This window comes from Phyllostomus discolor, chromosome 6 (genome assembly GCF_004126475.2).
Source record: "Phyllostomus discolor isolate MPI-MPIP mPhyDis1 chromosome 6, mPhyDis1.pri.v3, whole genome shotgun sequence".
Classification (NCBI taxonomy): domain Eukaryota; kingdom Metazoa; phylum Chordata; class Mammalia; order Chiroptera; family Phyllostomidae; genus Phyllostomus; species Phyllostomus discolor.
In genome coordinates, this window is record NC_040908.2 from 7,808,725 (window position 1) to 7,830,234 (window position 21,510).

General features: G+C 34.7%; 1 protein-coding gene across 2 annotated transcripts in view; it reads left to right on the plus strand.

The window, feature by feature from the left end:
- Positions 1-21,510, plus strand: part of GEN1 (GEN1 Holliday junction 5' flap endonuclease) — a 28,708-nt gene that overhangs the window by 3,779 nt on the left and 3,419 nt on the right. Inside the window, exons 3-13 of one of the 2 annotated variants that reach the window (XM_036027675.1) lie at positions 2,487-3,276; positions 3,915-4,101; positions 9,363-9,539; positions 10,687-10,797; positions 12,832-12,905; positions 15,257-15,348; positions 16,731-16,881; positions 17,175-17,211; positions 17,293-17,373; positions 18,316-18,446; positions 20,084-20,145. In XM_036027675.1, the coding sequence (XP_035883568.1) occupies positions 3,116-3,276; positions 3,915-4,101; positions 9,363-9,539; positions 10,687-10,797; positions 12,832-12,905; positions 15,257-15,348; positions 16,731-16,881; positions 17,175-17,211; positions 17,293-17,373; positions 18,316-18,446; positions 20,084-20,145 (1,264 nt within the window). In that variant the 5' untranslated portion in view covers positions 2,487-3,115. The remainder of the gene's footprint in view (positions 1-2,486; positions 3,277-3,914; positions 4,102-9,362; positions 9,540-10,686; positions 10,798-12,831; positions 12,906-15,256; positions 15,349-16,730; positions 16,882-17,174; positions 17,212-17,292; positions 17,374-18,315; positions 18,447-20,083; positions 20,146-21,510) is intronic. The other variant, XM_028517215.2, reaches the window with a different exon arrangement.

The window sequence follows — 21,510 nt, forward strand, 5'->3', positions numbered from 1 at the left end:
TTAGAGAGGGAGAGTGAAGAAAAGTTCTTCATTGTAGAGTCTTCAAAGGAGACTCGTCAATAATGTCCTCTCTTGTGGAATAGAGGACATTATTAAGATTCTTTCTATAAGTCTTTCTGCTCACTTTCCAATTCCCATGTTTACCCCTGTCCTTTAAATATTGTTGCTTGGCATAGTTCCAGCCCATTATTTTTTGTTAAAAGTTGTGAAGGCTATAAAAATTCTTGTAGTAATTCATGAAGACCTAGTAGAAATTCATTAATGGCAAGTTACTAAGAGAAAAAGTATTTTTGGGGGGCATGTCATAAAGAAAGATTAGCTTCTGTAAAAATGTCCTCTTGATTCCCATCATTTAGAGAAAAAAATGAGTTAAGTACTTCACGATAGCAGCAATTCTTCCATGCTTATGGAGAAACAGCAGAGCATTACTGCTTTACAGGAGTGTGCTTGGGGAGCACAAAAGGGACTGAGCTTTCTCAAATCCATTTAGGTAGATATATAGGTCCTGTAGGTTAAGATACCAAAGTGCTTTTGAAAGACTTGGAAACAGATTTAAAAATATGGTGACCGGAAGGATTAGCCATGAAAGAGACATTTTTCTAGCACTGTCACTTAACACAAGAAAAGTGGAAAAGAAAACGCTTTAGCTCTGAGTTAATAACTCAAATTTTACTTCCTGAGAACTAACATAATTCTGTTGCAGCCTTTTTTTCCTGTTGCCTATGTTATTTATACCAGTTGCTTTTAAGTAGACATTGTTACAGCATTGTAGTCTTTTGTTCTTATTATAATAGAAGAGTGAAATAGATGTGCTAGGTACACATCACTGATATCTGTTCAATTACCCATGCTAGGTCTGTAACATAACCACGGATGCTCATTCTTTAAACCAGGTATATTTCCGATGAAAGAAACTAAAGTAATATGAAGAATCAAGTTTTAAGTGTAGTGATAATGTTATATTAAAGATATTATTTGTGGGCCTAGTTAAAAGCACTGGTTAAAAAGCATTCTTTATCTTGCTTAAGGGATTCAGTCTGTTGAAATCTTAATATATTATCGAATCCATTCTAGGCTTATTTTTTTCCAGGTATGGCTGCCCTAGGGAATAATATATTCCATTGAAATTTTTACAAAATGATCTTAATGTGCTTGAAATGTTAGAGAACTATAATTTGTAAAATAAGCCTACCTCAGCTTCTTTCTAATTTTCCCCCCACGACCCTCAGAAGGAATGCAATCTACATCACAGTCCTATATGTGACTAAATGTGTGTTTGTATGCACCATCACAAACAGTACTGCACTACAGCACAATCTTCATTTATTGCTATATGTTTACATATGTGTAGTCAGCTTGTGTAATCAGGCATTAGAGACATGATAGGAAGGAATGAGCTTGAGAGCTAGAAGGGCCAGAGAAAAGATACGCACTAAGACCATGTGACTCATTCCTAGGCATTCTGAAGGAGACAGAAAGTGTGGATCTCTCCTTATACTATACAGAAGTCATATTTGATGTTCAGGTACTCATGAATTTGCAGTACATTGCTTTTTATTTGACCTATCAACTATATCCATATTTGCTCATGTAATATTTAGGGAAGGAGTAAACCATCTAAAGATTTCTAGTCTATTTTCCCAATACATTACAGATAGGACCACATTTTTGTAAACTTTTTTTTAACCCTCACCCAAGGATATGTTTATTGATTTTAGAGAGAGAGGAAGAGGGAGAGAGAAACATCCATCAGTTGCCTCCCATAGGTGCCCCAACCTGGGATCCAACTCACAACCTAGGTATGTGTTCTGACTGGGAATCAAACCCGCAACCTTTTTGGTGTGCACGATGACGCTCCCTCCCACTGCGCCACTGGGCTGGGGCTAAACTTCTTTAGTTTGAAAAGTAACACATGCATATGGTTATTTAAAACATCAAAAACACAAAGGAATGTACTTTGAAGAGTAATTCTTCTCATTCTTCATATTTTTGGAATGAAGTAAGGCGATAATAGAGGATGATAACCTGGATTGTATTTGTATAGTTAGACTGACTCTGCAAATGCTGCATAATATTTTTATCAAATAATAACATAGGAAAAAAACATATAGAGGTGTTTAATAAAGGAGAAACTGGCCTATAGAAAACCCCAAAGAGGCTACAATAGCAGAGTTTAAACCAATTTTGATTTTCAGATGTCACACACATAGGAAATAGTTTCACGTGAGTTTTCTTAATAGTGGAACCATTGGTAGTTTTAACAAAATTTTTTTCTTTTAAAAGATTTTTTTCCCCACAATGAACATGTGGGACCTTGTAAGTAAGCTAGTCAATGCTCTTTTTAAAAAGATAATTCTATATTCTTCCAACTCTGCACTTTCTGTCTTCATCAAAGTTTTCCTTCATTAACCTCTTGTTTTTTCTTTTGTTTGCTTGTTTGTATGTGTCCTTACCTTTGTTTTTTCTGTTATTCCTGATCATGATAGAAGCTGTTCCTGTTCCTTCTATAGGTATGTAAATCAAGGAGTGGAGAAGGTAAATGTGATTTATACCATCCATGTTTTTCTAGCCATCCTGCATTTATTAGCTGGAACAAAGCCAATTACTACCTTTTTTTGTAATTTTTCTTTTATTTGTTAAATGTCATTCAATATTCAGGTAACCATGTGAAAAAATTTATTCTCAGTCACTGCTAAAAAGGATGTAGAAAAGAAGAGGAAAGAGCCTACAGCCATACCACCCTGAATGCTTCTGATCTCATCTGAAAAGAGGAAAGAATGAAGAGGAACAAGGGACCATTGACATTTGAGTTACATTAAATTTAAAGATAACTATTTTTCAGTACTGGAGAGAAATGCATATTTAATGACACACAAATTGCTTTTCATTTGTTAGTTGCATCCACGTTTTGTAGCCAGTATGTCATTTACCACCATTTTTAATGTTTTAGCTATTCTCGGTTCATTCCAAAAAGCTGACTAATGAAAGAATAAGGAGAATCCTCTTTATGAATTATTCTTGACCAGCTTGTAATATATGTTTTAATTCCTGTTCTGAGCTTCTGTGCCCTTTGCAAATTTTTGAAAAGTGTGTCAAGTAACTACACATAACGAGAATGGGAGTGAATGACTTGTGGCAAATTTTGGAGCCTGTTAAGCAACATATTCACTTGAATAGTCTTAGTGGGAAAACCATTGCAGTTGATCTGAGCCTCTGGGTATGTGAAGCACAGACCGTCAAAAAAATGATTGGAGCCGTCTCAAAGCCCCACCTCAGGTATAGTAAAAGTTCTTAGAATATAAATGTCTGATTGCACAAGCATTTGATGTCTTGGTTTGGAGATTTTAAAATAGATTAATGTGTCTAGATCTGTCGTCTCTATATTGATGACTCACAAATTTGTACCTCAAACCTTCTGAGCTCCAGACTAACATACCTAGCTGCCTATTTAACATATCCACTTGGACGTTTTGGAGACTGAAATTTGGTAGCTGTTCTCTCCCTATTTTACCTCTCCCCATGTCCATCTGTCAGAAAGCCTTCCCAGTTCCCCTTCCAAAATATGCTTTTGTGTTTGTTCATAAACTTCTCTTGATGTGCAGAGGTACCACCTCTGTGTATGCCAATACCATCTTACCTGTACTGCTGAAATGACAACTTGCTTCCCTCCTTCAGCTCTTAGCCTCCTCTCTCTCCTCCAAACTTTTCCACATAGTACATAAAAAAAGCATAAATCTCCCTTGCTTAAAAACATTCAGTAGTTTCTCAATCCAGTGAAAATAAAATCATATGACTAAAATACTGCATGTAACCTTTCAGGTACTGGTCTAATATTCTTGCCATTAATGTCATACAGCTATGCTGACTTTTGCTATCAATATATGATTAATATGTTACTAATTTTTATATTTCAGGAATTTATTTTTTCGTATCTCACATTTAACACTGATGGATGTAAAGTTGGTATTTGTTATGGAAGGGGAGCCCCCAAAACTGAAAACTGATGTCATGAACAAGAGGAATCAGACTCGATATGGGCATTCTGGAAAAACATGGTCTCAGAAAACAGGGAGATCACATTTTAAATCAGTGTTAAGAGAGGTGAGCATTTGGACCTCATTTAATAAGTCTGATTTGAATTGGAGAGAACATTTTACTTTAGTAAAGATTATTATACAATTCTCTTTAATACTCACTAGCCTTATTGTATACAAAAGGCCAGTATGGATGGAGAAGAGTTTATATTTTGAAGTGAAATTGACCTAATTTCAAGTCCATGGTTCTGGCAGCTTGAAACTCCAAGGTGTTCTACAAGATTTTTAATTTGTATCTGCCTCATTTCCTATTTTATGCAATGAGGATAATAATACTTTGTAGGGATGCAGTGAGAATTAGAGAAGATGTCTAAATGATATCAAAAGCAACTAATACATAGTGGGGACTTGATATATGTTACCTTTAATGATATCTCTCCCATTTAAATAATTCCCAGAACAAAGATCTCGTTAACTCATACCTCACTCATCCATGACTGATGATTGTTCATATGTTGAATACACATTTGGCTTTCCTTGGGGCTTTGTAATTTTTAAAAGTATTGATTGTTATATTTTAATATATTTATATATTACATATAAAAATGTTTTATATTTTTATAAGTTAAGGAATTATCCATGAAATAAAATGTTAAAACAATAGGAGGCTTCTATTATTTTGTTGCTTTTCAAATTATTTCTAAAACTTGCCACAGTAGTGGTGTTATAATTTTTATCTTGGGTTTTTCTTTTTTAAAAAAAATATATTTCATTGATTGCTATTACAGTTGTCCCATTTTTTCCCTTTATTCCCCTCCACCCTGCACACCCGCTCCCACCCACATTCCCCCCCTTTAGTTCATGTCCATGGGCCATATATATAAGTTCTTGGCTTCTACATTTCCTACACTGTTCTTAACCTCTCCCTGTCTATCTTCTACCTACCATTTATGCCACTTATTCTCTGTACCTTTTCCCCCTCTCTCCCCACCCACTCTCTCACTGATAAACCTCCATGTGATCTCCGTTTCTGTGATTCTGTTTCTGTTTTAGTTGTTTGCTTAGTTTGTTTTTGTTTTTGTTTTAGGTTTGGTTGTTAATAACTGAGTTTGTTGTCATTTCACTGTTCATATTTTTTATCTTCTTTTTCTTAGATAAGTCCCTTTAACATTTCATATAATAAGGGCTTGGTGATGATGATGACGTCTTTTAATTTGACTTTGTCTGGAAAGCACTTTACCTGCCCTTCCATTCTAAATGATATCTTTGTTGGATAGAGTCATCTTGGATATAGGTCCTTACTTTCATGACTTCAAATATTTTTTCCAGCCCCTTCTTGCTTGCAAGGTTTCTTTTGAGAAATCAGCTGAGAGTCCTATGGGAACTCCTTTGTAGGTAACTGTCTCCTTTTCTCTTGCTGCTTTTAAGATTCTCTCCTTATCTTTAATCATAGCTAATGTAATTATGATGTGCCTTGGTGTGTTCCTCCTTGGGTCCAACTTCTTTGGGACTCTCTGGGCTTCGTGGATTTCCTAGAAGTCTATTTTCTTTACCAGATTAGGGAAGTACTCCTTCATTATTTTTTCAAATAAGTTTTCAATTTCTTGCTCTTTCTCTTCTGCTAATGGTACACCTATGATTTGTATGTTGGAATATTTGAAGATGTCCTGCAGGTTCCTAAGCCTCTCATTTTTTTGAATTCTCATTTCTTCATTCTGTTCTGATTGAATATTTCTTTCTTCTTTATGGTCCACACTGTTGATTTGAGTCCAGGTGTCCTTCCAGTCACTGTTGGTTCCCTGTATATTTTCCTTTATTTCACTTAAGATAGCCTCCATTTTTTCCTCTAATTTGTGACCATATTCAACCAATTCTGTGAGCATCCTGATTACCAGTGTTTTGAACTGTGCATCTGATAGGTTGGCTGTCTCTTTGTTGCTTAGTTATATTTGTCTGGAGCTTTGATTTGTTCTCTCATTTGGACTTTTTTTTTTGTCTTGGCACGTCTGTTATGTATAAGGGGCAGAGCCTTAGGTGTTCACCAGGGTGGGGCAACCACGTCACTGCATTGTGGCACTGTCTGTGGGGGAGGGGTCCAAGAGGGAACAGTGCCACTTGCTCTGCTCTCTGCTGGTTTTCAGTCACTTCCCCCACTACCCATAATCAAATTGGGCCCTTGTGGTGCTGATTCCTGGGTGGGTGGCTTGTGTATGTTCTAGGACCCTGTGGGTCTCTCCCACAAACTCTGCTGTGAGTCTAGGAGTTTCTCCCGCTGATGTCTCAACCCCTGCAGGTGTTTTCAATGAGAAGTTTGAGGCTTTATTTCCCCGTGCTGGAGCCCTGGGTTGTGGGTCTGTCTTGCTCCCCAGTTGTTCCTCCCAGTTTATCTGCATTTGAATATGGGACTGCCCGATCCACAGTCCACCACTTATGCAGGTCCTCCAGCTGCCACCTTGCTTGCCCCGTCCTCCAGCCACCACCTTGCCTTAAGTCCTCTCCTCCCGGCTGCCTGTCTCCACCCCTCTTACCAGTCTGGATAGATGTTTCTTATTTAATTCCTTTACAGTTCAATTTTCTGTCAGTTCTGGTTGGTTTTTTGTTTTTAAATTTGTTGTCCTTCTTTTGGTTGTGCGAGGAAGCACAGTGTGTCTACCTACGCACCCTTGGCCGGAGGTCTGGATTTTTCAATTAATGGATCTAATCCATACTTTCCTGTTGCCACATTCTGTTGTAACCAATTGTGTAACATGTGTGAAGGCTATGAAATCATTCCCCAGGATTGTATATATTATTTTTCAGCTCTTCTATTGTATGTGAAATTATGATGAACATTTTTTGTGTGTCTAGCTTTTTCTTGTGATTTTGGATTTTAAAATAAAATTGGGGTAGATAGACCAAAGCTTAGGAATGATTTTGTAGCTCTTGCCAATTACTTTTCACCAATATAGATATGAGATAAGCAATTTCAGTGTACCTATAAGAACATTGAATGATAAGAGGTTTATCTTTGTATTATTAGTATTCACAATTGAAAATATTTCTTTGTTTATATAATACATATAAAACATAAGTACATAATGAGTATGTACTGGTCTTTTAATGGTGAGGTTAAACACTTAACCTAGTTTTAGACCCTCAGTGGATAATGGCCATCATGTCTTTGCCCCAGTTATCTCCTGAGGTTTTAATTTTTTTTGTTCAAGTTCTTTAAGTATTAAGGATATAAACTTTTTATCATATTTGCTTTTAATTCATATCCCTGTTTTAAATTGTGGTTAAAAATGTTATTTCTTTTTAAAAGTCATTTAATAAATTAATAATCATTTCTTTGGTATTTATTCTCAGGTGATTTTAAAAAAATGGTTTTCAATCAGTGTCTATTCCACCTTAACAACTCTTGGTAGTTGAAGAGAATACCTGTACTGGGTTCTCATTATTTTTTATATAATATAAGTTACTGGTAAAAACCGTGGTCCACCTACTTAGAGCATTAAATACTCAGTATAAAGCAAAAAGATGTCCATCTCTTTTTGAGAAAATTGCCCCATTCCTATTTATTGCGGTAATTGGGGTATTTCTGGCATTTTGTTCAGCGTTACTTGTCCATTATTCATTTTCATATTTCTGAACCCTCAGCTGCAAGGCGCTACTTCCTCCTAATTCACTGCCAACTTTTATGGATAAGCATAAAAAGCACTATCGAGAGTCTTCTTCCAGTAACACGTCTACCCTACGTGACAGAGACTTGGGGTATGGAAATTTACAATCAGCATCATCACAAATTCTATGCCGGTTTTTGAAGAGAGTTGGAATGACAAATGGCACAGGAATCTGAAATAACTTTCAAACTCTTTGTTTATTACAAAGGATCTGTCTGCAGGAAGGTCAAAGCAACCATGATGTTGCAATAAAATAGTACCTGTGACAGAACTGTTTCCTGAAAATTAACCTTTTTGTCTGAAATGGTACTTTGCCTTTTTGAACCTTGGCCACGGTTCAAAATCAAGTTGAACCGTGGCACGGCAATATCCGGCAGAAGATTTTCTTATGTAACACAGCATTCAAGTAATTGATCCGTTAAAGCAAAAGAGATGATATTTGTTCTGTCAGTCTCTGCAAACTAGTGGCTTTGTTCACCATACCCAATATTCCCCACTAGTAGAATCTGAGAATTATACATGACAAGAAAGAATACACTAGGCTGTAAGACTACATACACTACCCACTGCTCTGTTGGGTTAAAGTCATAATCCAAAGGAAACTCAGATTATTTATGCATCAGCTAATTAATAGGACCATCCTGCATAGACACGTGACTTCCTAGGAACATGCCAACAACCAACCCCTGTGGTTTCCCACAGTCTGAGAGTTTCATTATCCAGAAGGGATGATGTGAGGGAAAGGAGAGAACTTTAAGGCCTCAAGACAAAATTGTATGATAGCATCTTTTTTGGAAGACTTCATATTAGGTTGGCCATCATATGAGAAGAATTTTTGTAGTTTTACAGATGTAAATCTTAATGAGATTATTAAATCAATTAAAGATATTTCCAGAGTGTTAAGATACCATTGAGCAAAACAATGAACATTGAATATTCATTATTCATTACTTTTTTGTGGTAATTTTTAAATTAATTTTCAAAATCAAGTATGGATTACTTCTTAATCAACATTAAGAATGTTTAACTTTTTATAACAATTTTAAAACAACACAAAAGTAATCTGTCATTGATTATAGTTACTTAGTTCTTAGCCAATCTTATTTCATCTATTCCCCTCATCCCCTGTTTCCACATTTTCTTGAAGCAGATCTCAGTTATAATATTGTTTCATTCAGTATTTCAGTACTTTTGTCTAAAAGATAAGGAGTCTTTAAAAATAAATAAAAACATAACCATGATACATTTTTTGTTATCACACAAAAGTTCAGCAATCATTCTTTGCTGCCATACAGTATTCAGTGTTCAGATTTCCAATTGTTTCTTAATATTTATAGAAAAGTAAATTAAACACTGAAAAAAATTAACAGTAAAAAAGTTCTTGGAACCCTGGCTGGGTAGCTCAGTTGGTTGGAGCATTCACCCATGCACCAGAAGTTTGCAGGTTTGATCCTGAGTTGGAGTTATGGGTCTAGCGCAAAAGGGAGGCAACCAATCCATCTTTCTCACATTGACGTCTCTCTCTCTCTCTCTCTCTCCCCCCCCTCCCCCCACCTCGCTCTCCCCCTTCCTCTTTCTCTTAAATCAAGAAGCATGTCCTCAAGTGAGGATTTGATTTATAAAAAATAAAAATGTTCTTAGATTTCTTGCATCTGCTTTTTCTTTTCAGTGTCTTGAACTGCTGGAATGCATAGGCATCCCCTGGGTCCAGGCTGCGGGGGAGGCTGAAGCCATGTGCGCGTACCTCAATGCCCATGGTTACGTGGACGGCTGCCTCACCAATGACGGGGATGCTTTCCTTTACGGGGCTCAGACTGTGTACAAGAATTTCACTATGAATACTAAGGTATTTTTCTCTGTCAGCTTTTGTTTTAAAAACTAATTTTAAAAGGGATTATTAAATGATCGAATAAAACAATTCCTGTAAAGTGTTTATCATAGTGCCTGGCACATAGCAATGGCCAAATAATATGCTTACTGTTACCATTGTCACATAGTTTGTTCTCTTCCAAATGTGGGTCTCTCTCCTAAGGGCTTGAGGTGTGTCACATACTGTAACTGTAAATCAGTCTTAACAACATATTATAAACTTATATATGGAATTTATTACTTTGACCTACAAGTTCAACTTTTAGTAATTTATCCTCAAAAACATCTCCAAATATGCCAGGAGAGATATACAAGGATGTTATTTGCATCATTGTCAATAGTGACAAAAATGTGACAAACAACCCAAATGCCCATTGATAGGAAACAGTAAATACTGCCATGGTTCTCAGTTAGAGAGGTAGTACCAGGAGACATTTTGGTTGTAACTCTACGAGGTTGGGCAAGGGAGACTATAGGCATTTGGTGGATTGGAGCCGGGAAAGCTAATCCTCCTGCCAGACAATTCTGTTCTCTCTGAAACCGCTCATAGGGTGCCCACTGAGAAACGCTGCCTCAGAGTGCGTGTGACGTAGGAGTGAGCAGTTACTAAAATGGCACTTGTTGTTCACATTAAAGATACTCAGATATATTAGTGGGCAACAATGTTGTCAAATATATCTTTTATAGAACCCTGTTTTTACTTAAAATATTGTGGATAATGAATATTTGTATATGTGTGGTAAAGAACAGGTTTTTTGGAAGAATATGTACCACATTGTTAATAATGTTAACTTGAGATGATGCAATTACAGGGAATATTTACTTTCAGTAATACATATTTAACAGGGTTTAATTTTGTAAGATGAAAACCTACTTTTATAAGCATCAAAAAGCAATAAAGAAGGAGAAATGAATACTATAATTTTTAAGCCATTTTGAAACTATGACTTTATTTCCAGGTGTTGAAGTATTAGATTCTATGAAGATTCTGGTGATCAGGATAATTTCCCTATTTAAATGTTTAAGAATAAATAAACATTTAGAGGCTTTGACACATTTATTTGCAGTGCTGTTTAATGCCTAAATATTTACTCTTTGAAGATTAAACCTGTACTTGCTTCTAGGACCCTCATGTTGACTGTTACACAATGTCATCCATCAAGAGTCAAATAGGTTTGGATAGAGATGCTCTGGTTGGACTAGCAATATTACTTGGCTGTGATTATCTTCCAAAGGTACATTGAAATTGTATTTACTTACTATTCATAGCGTGGGGTTTTTTTGGTACCTTATAATCTGCATAATTATGAATATAATATGGTTATATGATGAAGAATCTAATTTATAATTTTAGGCATTATAAATTATTCAGGAACAAAAATAATCAGCATTTCAAGTGGCATTAGAAAACTGGCCCATTGCGGCACTGAATGTTGTAAACGAGAGTAGAATAATACCTATTATCACAGCTTGAGTCTCAGTAAACCATTGCTCTAGAATCACATTCAAATCCAGCTACTCTTTTAAAGAAATAAAGGAATTACTCTTTTCTTGAATCATGCCAGTGTTAGTTTCTACCACTGTTTCATCTCTTTTTTTGGTTTTCATTCTTTAGCTTTCCAGCTTGTGCACATGCTCAGTGTTATTACTGTTGCTAGGCTACATGATTATTGGGGTAAGCCACTCATCCTTCCATGCATCTGAGCCTTACATTCAGTTTTGTTCATGAAAATCTTTCATTTGTATCTTAAGGTGCACAACGTATACTCTGTAACAAATAGGTGTAACAGGTGAGTGATGAATTATGAACTACAAGAATAACTCCATTCTTATATACTCTATTTAAAAATACAAAATGACTTGTATTGCAGCTCTTGTTATTTAGTCCCATTATTATGTCCCTACTGATCATCCCTGTATTCTAACTGAATCCCTCATTATGGTATGCTGTATACTCTATTCCCAAGAAGGAGGGCATACAATTTTTTTTTTTAGCTAAAGCCTAGGAGAGAGGAAAAATAGCAGGGAAGTCAAATTATTAACCCTAATTTCTCATTTATGTCATCGGTGACCAGATAGAGAAGTCAACATTTTTTTTAAGCTAGTAAGTAAAGGAAGCAGAAGAAAAGCAACTTATAAATAATATAAAAATAATTATTGTATTATAATTGTAATTCTGAAATAGTAATTTGCTATTTTCTTTATGTAATTATATCTTAAACACTAGAAGCAGCCCAATGTTAACTGTAAAAAAACCCTGCAAACTCATAGAAACCAACTTTAGCTCTGGTGGTGTTACATTATACATTAATTAGCCTTAGCTGTTTTGAACATTTGTATCCTTTGTAACCAAAACTGCCATCTATTTATTACTGTTCTACTTAAGGATTTTAAGGCTATGTACTAACATGATTTGTCTTAAAAAAAATTACAAGGTAGCTAAATGCTAATAAAAGAAGGGTGGTATCCAAAATATTTAGCAACTGGTATGCCAAAGATACAGGCTTATGGTCGCCCTCTGCTGTGCCATGTGCTGTTATTTTAGTAGCAGGATCCTTCTGGGCTGGGAAGGGGATTCAGGTGGGAGGAGAGACCCTTTTGCCAGCAGGCACTCAGTATGCTGGGGAACACTTTTAAACTGGTATGCCTGTCCAATGCACATTGGCTCTGTCGCAGCCCTGCCATACTCATCATGTGAAGACATACACGTCAACTTTGATAGGGACTGGGAGACTTAAAACAGAAGTTGTCGTGTGAATATACATTTATTGGGTTGGAGCTTGTTCTAATTCTCTTAAGTTATTAATGTTAAGGGTTAACTTGAAACTTTCCTTCATTCTCTTTTGACATCTGGGTCTTTAAATATTAAATGTTCATATTAAATGAACATGCTTTTTCCTGATTATCAATATAACAAAGTTAGATCAAATTAAAATATTATCCAAGTACTTAACAAAGGAAGTGAATGCCCTCTAAAATTCTATTCCTCCTTGCCCTAAAATAAACACTGTCAGTGGTTTGGTGTATAAAACCTCTGATTTCTTTGCATAGATTAACAATATAATTGTTACATAATTTACAAATCTAGATCACAATGTAGGATATTCTGTGGTTTTCGTCTCACACACAGCAATGTATCTTGCACATCTTTTCCTGTCGTTAGGTAGTTACCTCATTCTTTCAGCTACACATTCTGTTGAATGAACTTATTGCACTTTATTCATTTCCTAATGATTAACATTTGAATTTCTTTTCTCACTTTCTGAAAGGGGATCCCTGGCATTGGAAAAGAGCAAGCATTAAAACTTATACAGATTTTGAAAGGGCAGAGTTTACTTCAGAGGTAACTAAAAATTATGTTCTCTTGTGACATTAGGCTTTTATTCTTTTTTCTTAACATTTTAAAAAAGATTTTATTTATTTATTTATTTATTTATTTATTTTAGAGAGTAGGAGGGAAGGAGAAAGAGGGAGAGAAACATCAGTGTGTGGTTGCCTCTTGCACACCCCTGATGGGGACCTGGCCTGCAACCCGGGCATGTGCTCTGACTGGAAATCTAATTGGCTACTCTTTGGTTCACAGGCCAGCACTCAATCCACTGAGCCACACCAGCCAGGGCAGACTTTTCTTCGTATTGAATTTAATAGCGAATATTACAAGAAAATACTGTGCTTTTCAAAAAAAAAAAGGGTTTAGTGTTTTTAAACTGATTTATATTTTTATTTGAAATTATTTACTTTTATTTATTCTGAAGTTTTCCAAAGAAAAGATGACCATATATTCTAAGCTGTACTACATTTTTTCAATATTATTTATAACAGAAGTAGTAAAATGTCAGATGTGTTTATTTATGGCCATTGGCATTTGCCACTGGCTATTTTAGACTATTTGACCACCAAGTAAAGATAATATGATATTAAAGTAATTTTATATGTAAAACTATTTTATTATAAAATACTTCATATTGAATATATTTTTATGAAGTGCTTGACATGTTACATATATGTAATAAGTAGCACTGCACTTGATCAAAATTTTTACTGATCTGCCCTTCTATAACCATACATTTAGTGATACATTAATTCAGATTAATTTAGACTGTACTATTTAACAATTCAAGACAAATATGGAATATATTGAAATTTACAAACTGGTGTTTCCTTTTGAAAGCATGTGAATTATATTTACTTGATAAAGCAGTGATTTATAAAAGTTACTATTAATGATGATAGATATAGTGACTAAGGGAAAAAACGAGGACACTGAAGACTTAAAGCAGCCTTGGCCTGTACCTAGGCTTGAGATGGTGAGTGCATGAAAGGAAACATTAGTTGTGGAAATCAAGAAGGAATGACCATGGAAACAATTTCAAATCACTGTGCTCTTTCCTTTAATACTTTTCTTTCAGCTGTAAAGCTGTTGATAGAGCTAAAACTTTAATAAATTCACTATTGCTATCAGTGGTTACTGTGCCAAAGCAGGAAAAAAGGGTGTACTTTGGCATGGAGGTGAGAGTTCAGGAACTATTTGGAATTGTGAAAAATAATAAAAGAAGGAAAAACAAGCAAATATGGTCCTTGGCTAACTATGAATCAATCTTATTAAAACAGTTTCAGCAATTTTGTAATTTTGGCAACATTTTATTAAATGTTGGTCTCAACATTTGAAATTATATTTCTTGTTATAATTACATTGTTTTAATATTGATTAACTTAGACGACTTTCCCCCTTTTATTCACTTTTGAAGCTCCATTATTTATCTAACATCTGGCAGCAATAAATGCTAATTGGGAGCAAGCTCGTACTTGGTCTTGGTAGTGTATGAGTTACAAATTCCAACAGCTAAATACTAACTCTCAGTGCCAGTTACCACACAGTAAACTGAAGAGATAATTTAGTTTTTCATTAAACTTTAACTCCTGTAAGTAGAGGAACAATTCAGAACTTATATTTTATGATAATGTTTAACTGTCCTCTTGGTAGTTTTATGTTGACTTGGAACTTTGGCCAAAAATTAACTTTTATTTAGTAGACATTTTAGCAGTAATATACATTTTCTTAACATCTTTCATTAAATAGGTAATATTCTTGCTGTTTACATTAGAGATGAAGAAAATGACAATTCCAAATGATCTGGATTTTTAAATAGTTCTTACTCAGAAGCTTAATCTTTTATTTAGTTTTATACTTTGCCCTTCACTCTTATTTTGATACACAGAAGTGTTCATGTACGTGATTCTGTTTGTTTTTTACTCTGGCACTTAGAAAAGATATAAAAAAACAGATGTGTACGAATCATTCTCCCTACATGTATGCCTAAGTGAAGATCGTTTTTAAAAAAAAAAGGCTCAATGAATATATGAGCGCACACACATACTCTCCTGCCTTCTTCCTCGCCCTCTCTCTGACGTTCTCTCTTCCCCTGTTGCAATTCTTCTGTCCTTGGGACACATTTAAAGTTGAGGTACACAGATTAAGGACTTTCTCCGGCTAGGTGAGCAACTTTATCTACCACAAAAGGGAAAATAAGTTGTCAGGTGGGCAGGGAACAGATTAACCCAGTATTTGAGAACATGACATTTTGGTGATCTTGGTTTATTTGTTTGTTTTTCCTTTTTGGCTTTGTTTTGCTTTTTTGTTTTGTTTTGTTTTTTTCAATTTTTTTTTCTTTTTAAAGCCATTTTCTTTTAAAGGTTTACTCAGTGGAGTGAAAAATCTTGTTACTCTGATCAACAACCACTAGCTACTAAAAAACCGGCTCATTGCTCTGTGTGCTCCCATCCAGGTAAGCAGACATCGGTAATGGAATCTCGGAGCATCAGTGACGGGTACCCACTTTCTCGTGTCTGTTATTATAGGTACGCTGGAGTGGGTGTCCTCAGGGTTAGGGATTGTGTCCCACATACATAGTAGGCACTCAGTAAATGTTGGTTGAATGAAATAATGTGATGTAAATGGTAACTATAGAGTAAGTGCAGTTTCAAACTATGAATCCAAGTTACTTAGATCTTAAAATTATATTTTTAATATGAAATCCATTATAAGGGAAAAATTATGCTAACAGTCTTAGAGGAAAATGGCATTGAAACTATTTCTATATCAGTGATTTACATTTATGTACTTAAATTGTTCTTAATTGTCCTATCATGCATTTTTATTGTGTGAAGATAGTGCCTCAAAACTAATTTCTAAAACATGTTCATTACTATTGAAAGTGGTTTGGTTTCTCTTCATTTATTTTGGTAAAAATAAATAGATGTCGCTGATACATACTAGAGTAAAAAGGTCTTTTACTCTCAGGAGAGATTGAGAGATCATATTAGCTCAACTTTTAAGAGAAATTATGCTGTATTTATTTGTCTTAATATGTTTTCATTAACATTGTTATATTATGGATGAAATCATGGAAGAAATAATTTCCTTATAGATTAGGTTCTATTCTGTAGTTTCTTGATACCTTATAAATGACAATTTTAGGTCATATCAATTGTGTATGCTCTTCTGTATTCTCAAAACAATGTTGACAGTGATCATGCTTTCCCTTTAGAAGGAACTAGGGCCCCATACCTCTGCCACAGTCATAATTTCTTCATGTTCCGATCATAGTTTAAAAATACTTATACATGTAGCTGAGAGGTAGACATTACAGGAGGTAATTAACCATCCTATTCTTTTAATATTCTCATTAAGGAAACTATTTCATGAATTATTCTAGTAAGTAAATAATCTTTTTTAATACTAATAACTATAACCTGCTTTTCTTGCATTTAGCTACCAAATTAATTCCAAAGTTTTCCATTGTTATTACGAATGTATAATTTCTTTTTTTATTTTATTTTAATCATTGTTCAAGTACAGTTTTCTGCCCTCCACTCCCATTCCAGCCCACCCACCCATCCGTCCCCACTGAATGTATAATTTCAAGTCATAAATTCACTTTCAGATTGAAGAGGGATTTAGAAAAACAAAGAAATATCATATGATAGTAATAGCTCAGGATCTACTTCACCATAAGAATTACTATTGTGTGCATTAGTCTGTTACACCTAAATGTATTGAAACCCTGCTCTAAGTGAGGTGCTGTGCTAGGTGGTATTCATTTACAGTGTATGTAGAAGATAATTCTAAAAAGCAGTGAAAATCATACATTTTTGTATCTCCCTAAAGGTTCACGTAAGGATCATGAATGTAATGGATGCAAATTATGTCCAGCTGGCCGATGCTGTGAACCACATGGTTATGAATGCTGTTGTCCTTGTGAGTGGCACCAAGCAGAGCACGATAGGCAGCTGGTTGCACTGGAGAACAATATTAAGAAGTACGTTTTGTTTTTTCACTCATTCTTTTCTGGCATGACCTATTTTACAAACCTGTGGTTGAATTATTTCCATATAACTTTTGTCCATGTCTAAATTAATAACATTTCACAAAATGCTTTTCTTGATTCTGTTAAAACATTAGGCTATCTCAGAAGATAGTAATTTAGTAGTTACTCAAAGCGACACTCGATGACTGGGATATTATACAAGGACATTTTTCATTAAGAGGAGACTGGATGAAATGGTTTTAGAGTTTGATTGTATTAATAACATTTATATAATTTATTTTCAGAAAAGCTTGCAGTTGTGAGGGATTCCCATTCCATGAGGTAATAATTAATTACTCAACTGTGTTTATTTTAGAAGCTTTTTTAAAGTTGGGAGTCTCAATTCTTATTTTCTCTTGCTAGGTTGTTGAAGAATTCCTTTTGAACAAGGATAAAGTGGTGAAAGTAATCAAGTACCAAAGACCTGATTTATTACTGTTTCAGGTATCTGAAAATAGTTCTTTACAGTATGAAGTGGGATACTAGGAAGATAAGAAGGGATAATCACTTTGATTGGTCTGAGAGGAGATTTGAAACAGACTGCTGTTGACTGCCCATGTGTTTTCCAGCATTTATTTCTAATCTTCATTTCTTTGCTACATAGTAACCATACTTTTCAGACCATATGACAAATTATAATTATACTGTTTGATAGAAAACCCTTTAAATACCTTGTACAGATATGTCGTATTCAGGGCTATGTTGGGATAGCGGGGCTAATGACTGAAAATGCCAGGATCAAGTACATACATCGTTAAGAAAGGTAGTATAGTTTACAAGGGCACTGTGATTTTTAATTAGTTACATAAACTTGAATAGTCTGTCACTCACTATGTACCACTGGATATGAATTATCCTCAAAATAGAAATGATATTACTTATCTCATAAAGTCACTATGAGGATTAAATGATTATTTATATTAACCCCTAATATAATGGCCAGGGAAACAGAGTGACTCAGTAAATTATAACTACTTATTACTTATTCCTACCAACAACAGAAATAATGGTAACCAACATATATTGAACATGTAAAATTTGCTATTATATTTAACACATTACATGTAATATCAATCTTCATAATCTGTGGGGTAGGTTATATTTTAGAGATGGAAAACTTGATGCTAAGAGAGATTAAGTAATTTACTCAATATCTGGGAAATATCATTCTGGCATTCAAACCAAGAACCTTCACACTGAATTATTATGCAAGATTGCCTCCTTGGGAGGCTCATTGTTTTTTCTGTGAGTATTCCCCAGGACACCTCTTCAATGTTAAATCTGAAGGAAAAGTACCATCTGAGTGTTGTTTGTCTCTAAAAGATAGGAAAATCTTGTTTTGTTTTTATTATACTTAACTTTGTTTTATTTTTATTATTTTTACAGAGATTTACTCTTGAAAAAATGGAATGGCCCAATCACTATGCATGTGAAAAATTGTTGGTACTTTTGACCCACTATGACATGATAGAAAGGAAGCTTGGTAGAAGGCACTCTAGTCAACTACAGCCAGTTAGGTATGAATTGTATGAAGAGGTTCCTGTATTTCCATTTGAATTTCTTATGATCTAAAATTTTTTTCTTATCTTTACAAAGATGGAGGAAAGGTCTAGTGTAATGGTAAATGCTTATTCAGAGCTTACAGTCAAGGTAACATAGTAAGGCCCTAGCTGGTGTGGCTCAGTAGATTGAGTGCCCGGCTGTGAACCAAAGGGTCACTGGCTCAATGCCCAGTCACGTCACATCCTGGTTGCAGGCCAGGTCCCCAGTAGGGGGCACGTGAGAGGCCACTGCACATTCATGTTTCTCTCCATCTCTTTTTCCCTCCCTCCCCCTCTAAACATAAATAAAACATTTTTTTAAAAAGATAACATAGTTCGTTCTTTGTCATACTTTTATATTTCAAACATGCAGTAATAATAGATTTTAAAATAGAAATAAATACTAAAAGATACAGTCAGACTTAACTAGATGTCTATTTCAGTGGGTCAGAAAGGGAATAAAAGTGTCAAGTGAATGGAGGGACTGAAACAGAATTGGTGAGTATCAGTGAAAGATACCTGAGTGACCTTTGTACTATTCTTGCAGCTTTTCTAAAGGTTTGAAACTTTTGAAATAAATGTTTAGGGGAGAGTATCAAAGAAAAAAGATAAACTATAAAGAAAAGACAATCAACACACATCTTTCATGATAGTAATAAATGCCAAAAGATAATGGAATAATATTTCAAAGCTCTGAGTGGAAAGAATTGACAACCTAGACATCATTAAAATATTTTCACTGATTGGTAAGACATTTTCAGATGTATGAAGACTAAGAGTTTACCACTCACAGATCCTCATTAAAAAGCACTCTTAAACAATGTACTTAATTCAACAAGATGAAAAGTGAATCCAGAAGGAAGATGTAGATAAAAATTGATAAAATATATTTAGCTAATTGAATAAAGTGGAAAAAATACATGTACGTGAATATCTGTATAATGCTTGATGGTTACAATTTGGTCATAAACTAAAACTTCAAAACATGTAGACATATAAGGAATTTTAAATACAATCTCTATCTTCCCAACCAACAGGAAAATAAAATTATCAAACCAAAAAAAGTATAAAAGGAGGAACAGTGAAATAGCAAAGAAAAAGCTTAGTTGCAGAAAACACAAAGTAAGAAATACAAATGAGTCCCACTATGTTAGTAATCACAAAAAAGGAAAGTGGATTAAATTAATCATCTTGGATGGGTAAATAAAATTCAGAAATAATTCTGCTTATAGGATGTGTGCAGAATGAAACTACACAAAGTTTGAAAATAGAGATTTAAAAGGTTTACTGGACAAATATTTACCAAGGTGATGGTAGCAAAATTAACAGAAACAAAACAGACTTTAAAACAAAAATTTTTATGGAAAAGTAGTAGACTGAATACTAAGGAGAGGAACAATCTACTCATAAGATCTCATAGTTATAAGATCTATATATACCTGACAATAAAATTATCTTTTGAATACATCGAAGAATATGTGGTAATTACTTATAATATTTTTAAAATGTTATAAAAATAGAATAAAAACTAGTGGAAATTAAATTAATCTATAAATTGAAAACTCCCAAATAACTCATACACATGAACCTTATTAGATAAATTTGTTTTTCAGAATTGTTAAAAACCGGATCAGAAATGGAGTTCATTGCTTTGAAATAGAATGGGAAAAGCCTGGTATGTATTCAACTTATGTAAAATTTATACCACTTAACCATTTATGTTTAGCAAATATTGTACATATATGTAAAACATGCATATGTATATAAAAGATAAAGAAAAAACACGTACTCAGGATCAATTTCATAATTTACTTGTGCTATTTAAATAGACTAATAGTAAAGATGGAATTCTTTGCCTTGGCTGGGTGGCTTGGTTGGTTGGAGTGTCATCCTGTACACTGAAAAGGTCGTGGGCTCAATCCCCAGTCAGGGCACATAAGGGGGCAGCCAGTCGGTGTTTCTCTCTCGTATTTATGTTTCTCTCTCCATCTCTCTGTCTCTCTCTGTCTCTCTGTCTCTTTCTCTCCCCCTCCTCTCTCCACTTCTCTCTCTCTAAAATCAATGCGTATATCCTTGGGTGAAGATTAAAGAAAAAAAGGTGAAAAACTTTCATTTTATTTTAATGTTTTGGTGTATATTTCTCAAGAAAATGCTGCTACAGTCTGCACATTGGATTTCACTGTGCAGCTGCGTCTAAAGAAATCAAGGTTGCTGAAAGGCACCTGGGGTGCTCTACCTCTCCTATTTCTTAACTCTTTAGTTTTCACGGGAATTTATAGTTGTCAAGTTATTTTTATTTTGCTACAGACTAAAATATAGTGAATTCTTTCAACTAGCACCAAAACTGAAGGCAAGAAAAGCACAAAATATTTAAATGGAAAGCAATCACAAACACATTTCTATTTGGCATTGAGATTAGATTGTGTGATTATAGGTGAATGAGTGAGAGATTTGTCAATGAAGGTTTAAGTTGTAGGTAAAAATGAACGTAATGAACAATTAGATAAACAGTTCTAAGCAATAATAAGAAAATAGAAAGTTGAATTTTGAAAACTGCTTAAGAACACTTTCACCAACTGTAGGATATTTTCATTAACCTTGTGGGACTGTACAGATAAGAGATCTGTCTAGGTCTCTCATCTAGAACTGAGTACAGAGTGCCTACTTTCATTTGTCCTTGTGGGAGCTAGCCTTTAAGGAAGAGAATGTACTTTAAATCCATGTGTTTCCATTGTTTCTAGTTTATTATTTTTAAAGATTTTATTTATTCTTAGAGACTGGGCAAGGGAGGGAGAAAGAGAGGGAGAGAAACATCACTATATGAGAGAAACATCTATCAGCTGCCTCTTGCCCTGACCGGGAATCCAACTGGCGGCCTTTTGCTTTGTGGGATGATGTCCGACCCTCTGAGCTACACCGGTCAGGGCCATTCTTTCTGCTTGAAACTCATCAACTGGTATTTTCATTAGAGTTTGGCTTTTCACGCAGATTTGCCCTCAGAGAGAATAAATGAGAATATCTAGTCTACTGCTATATATCT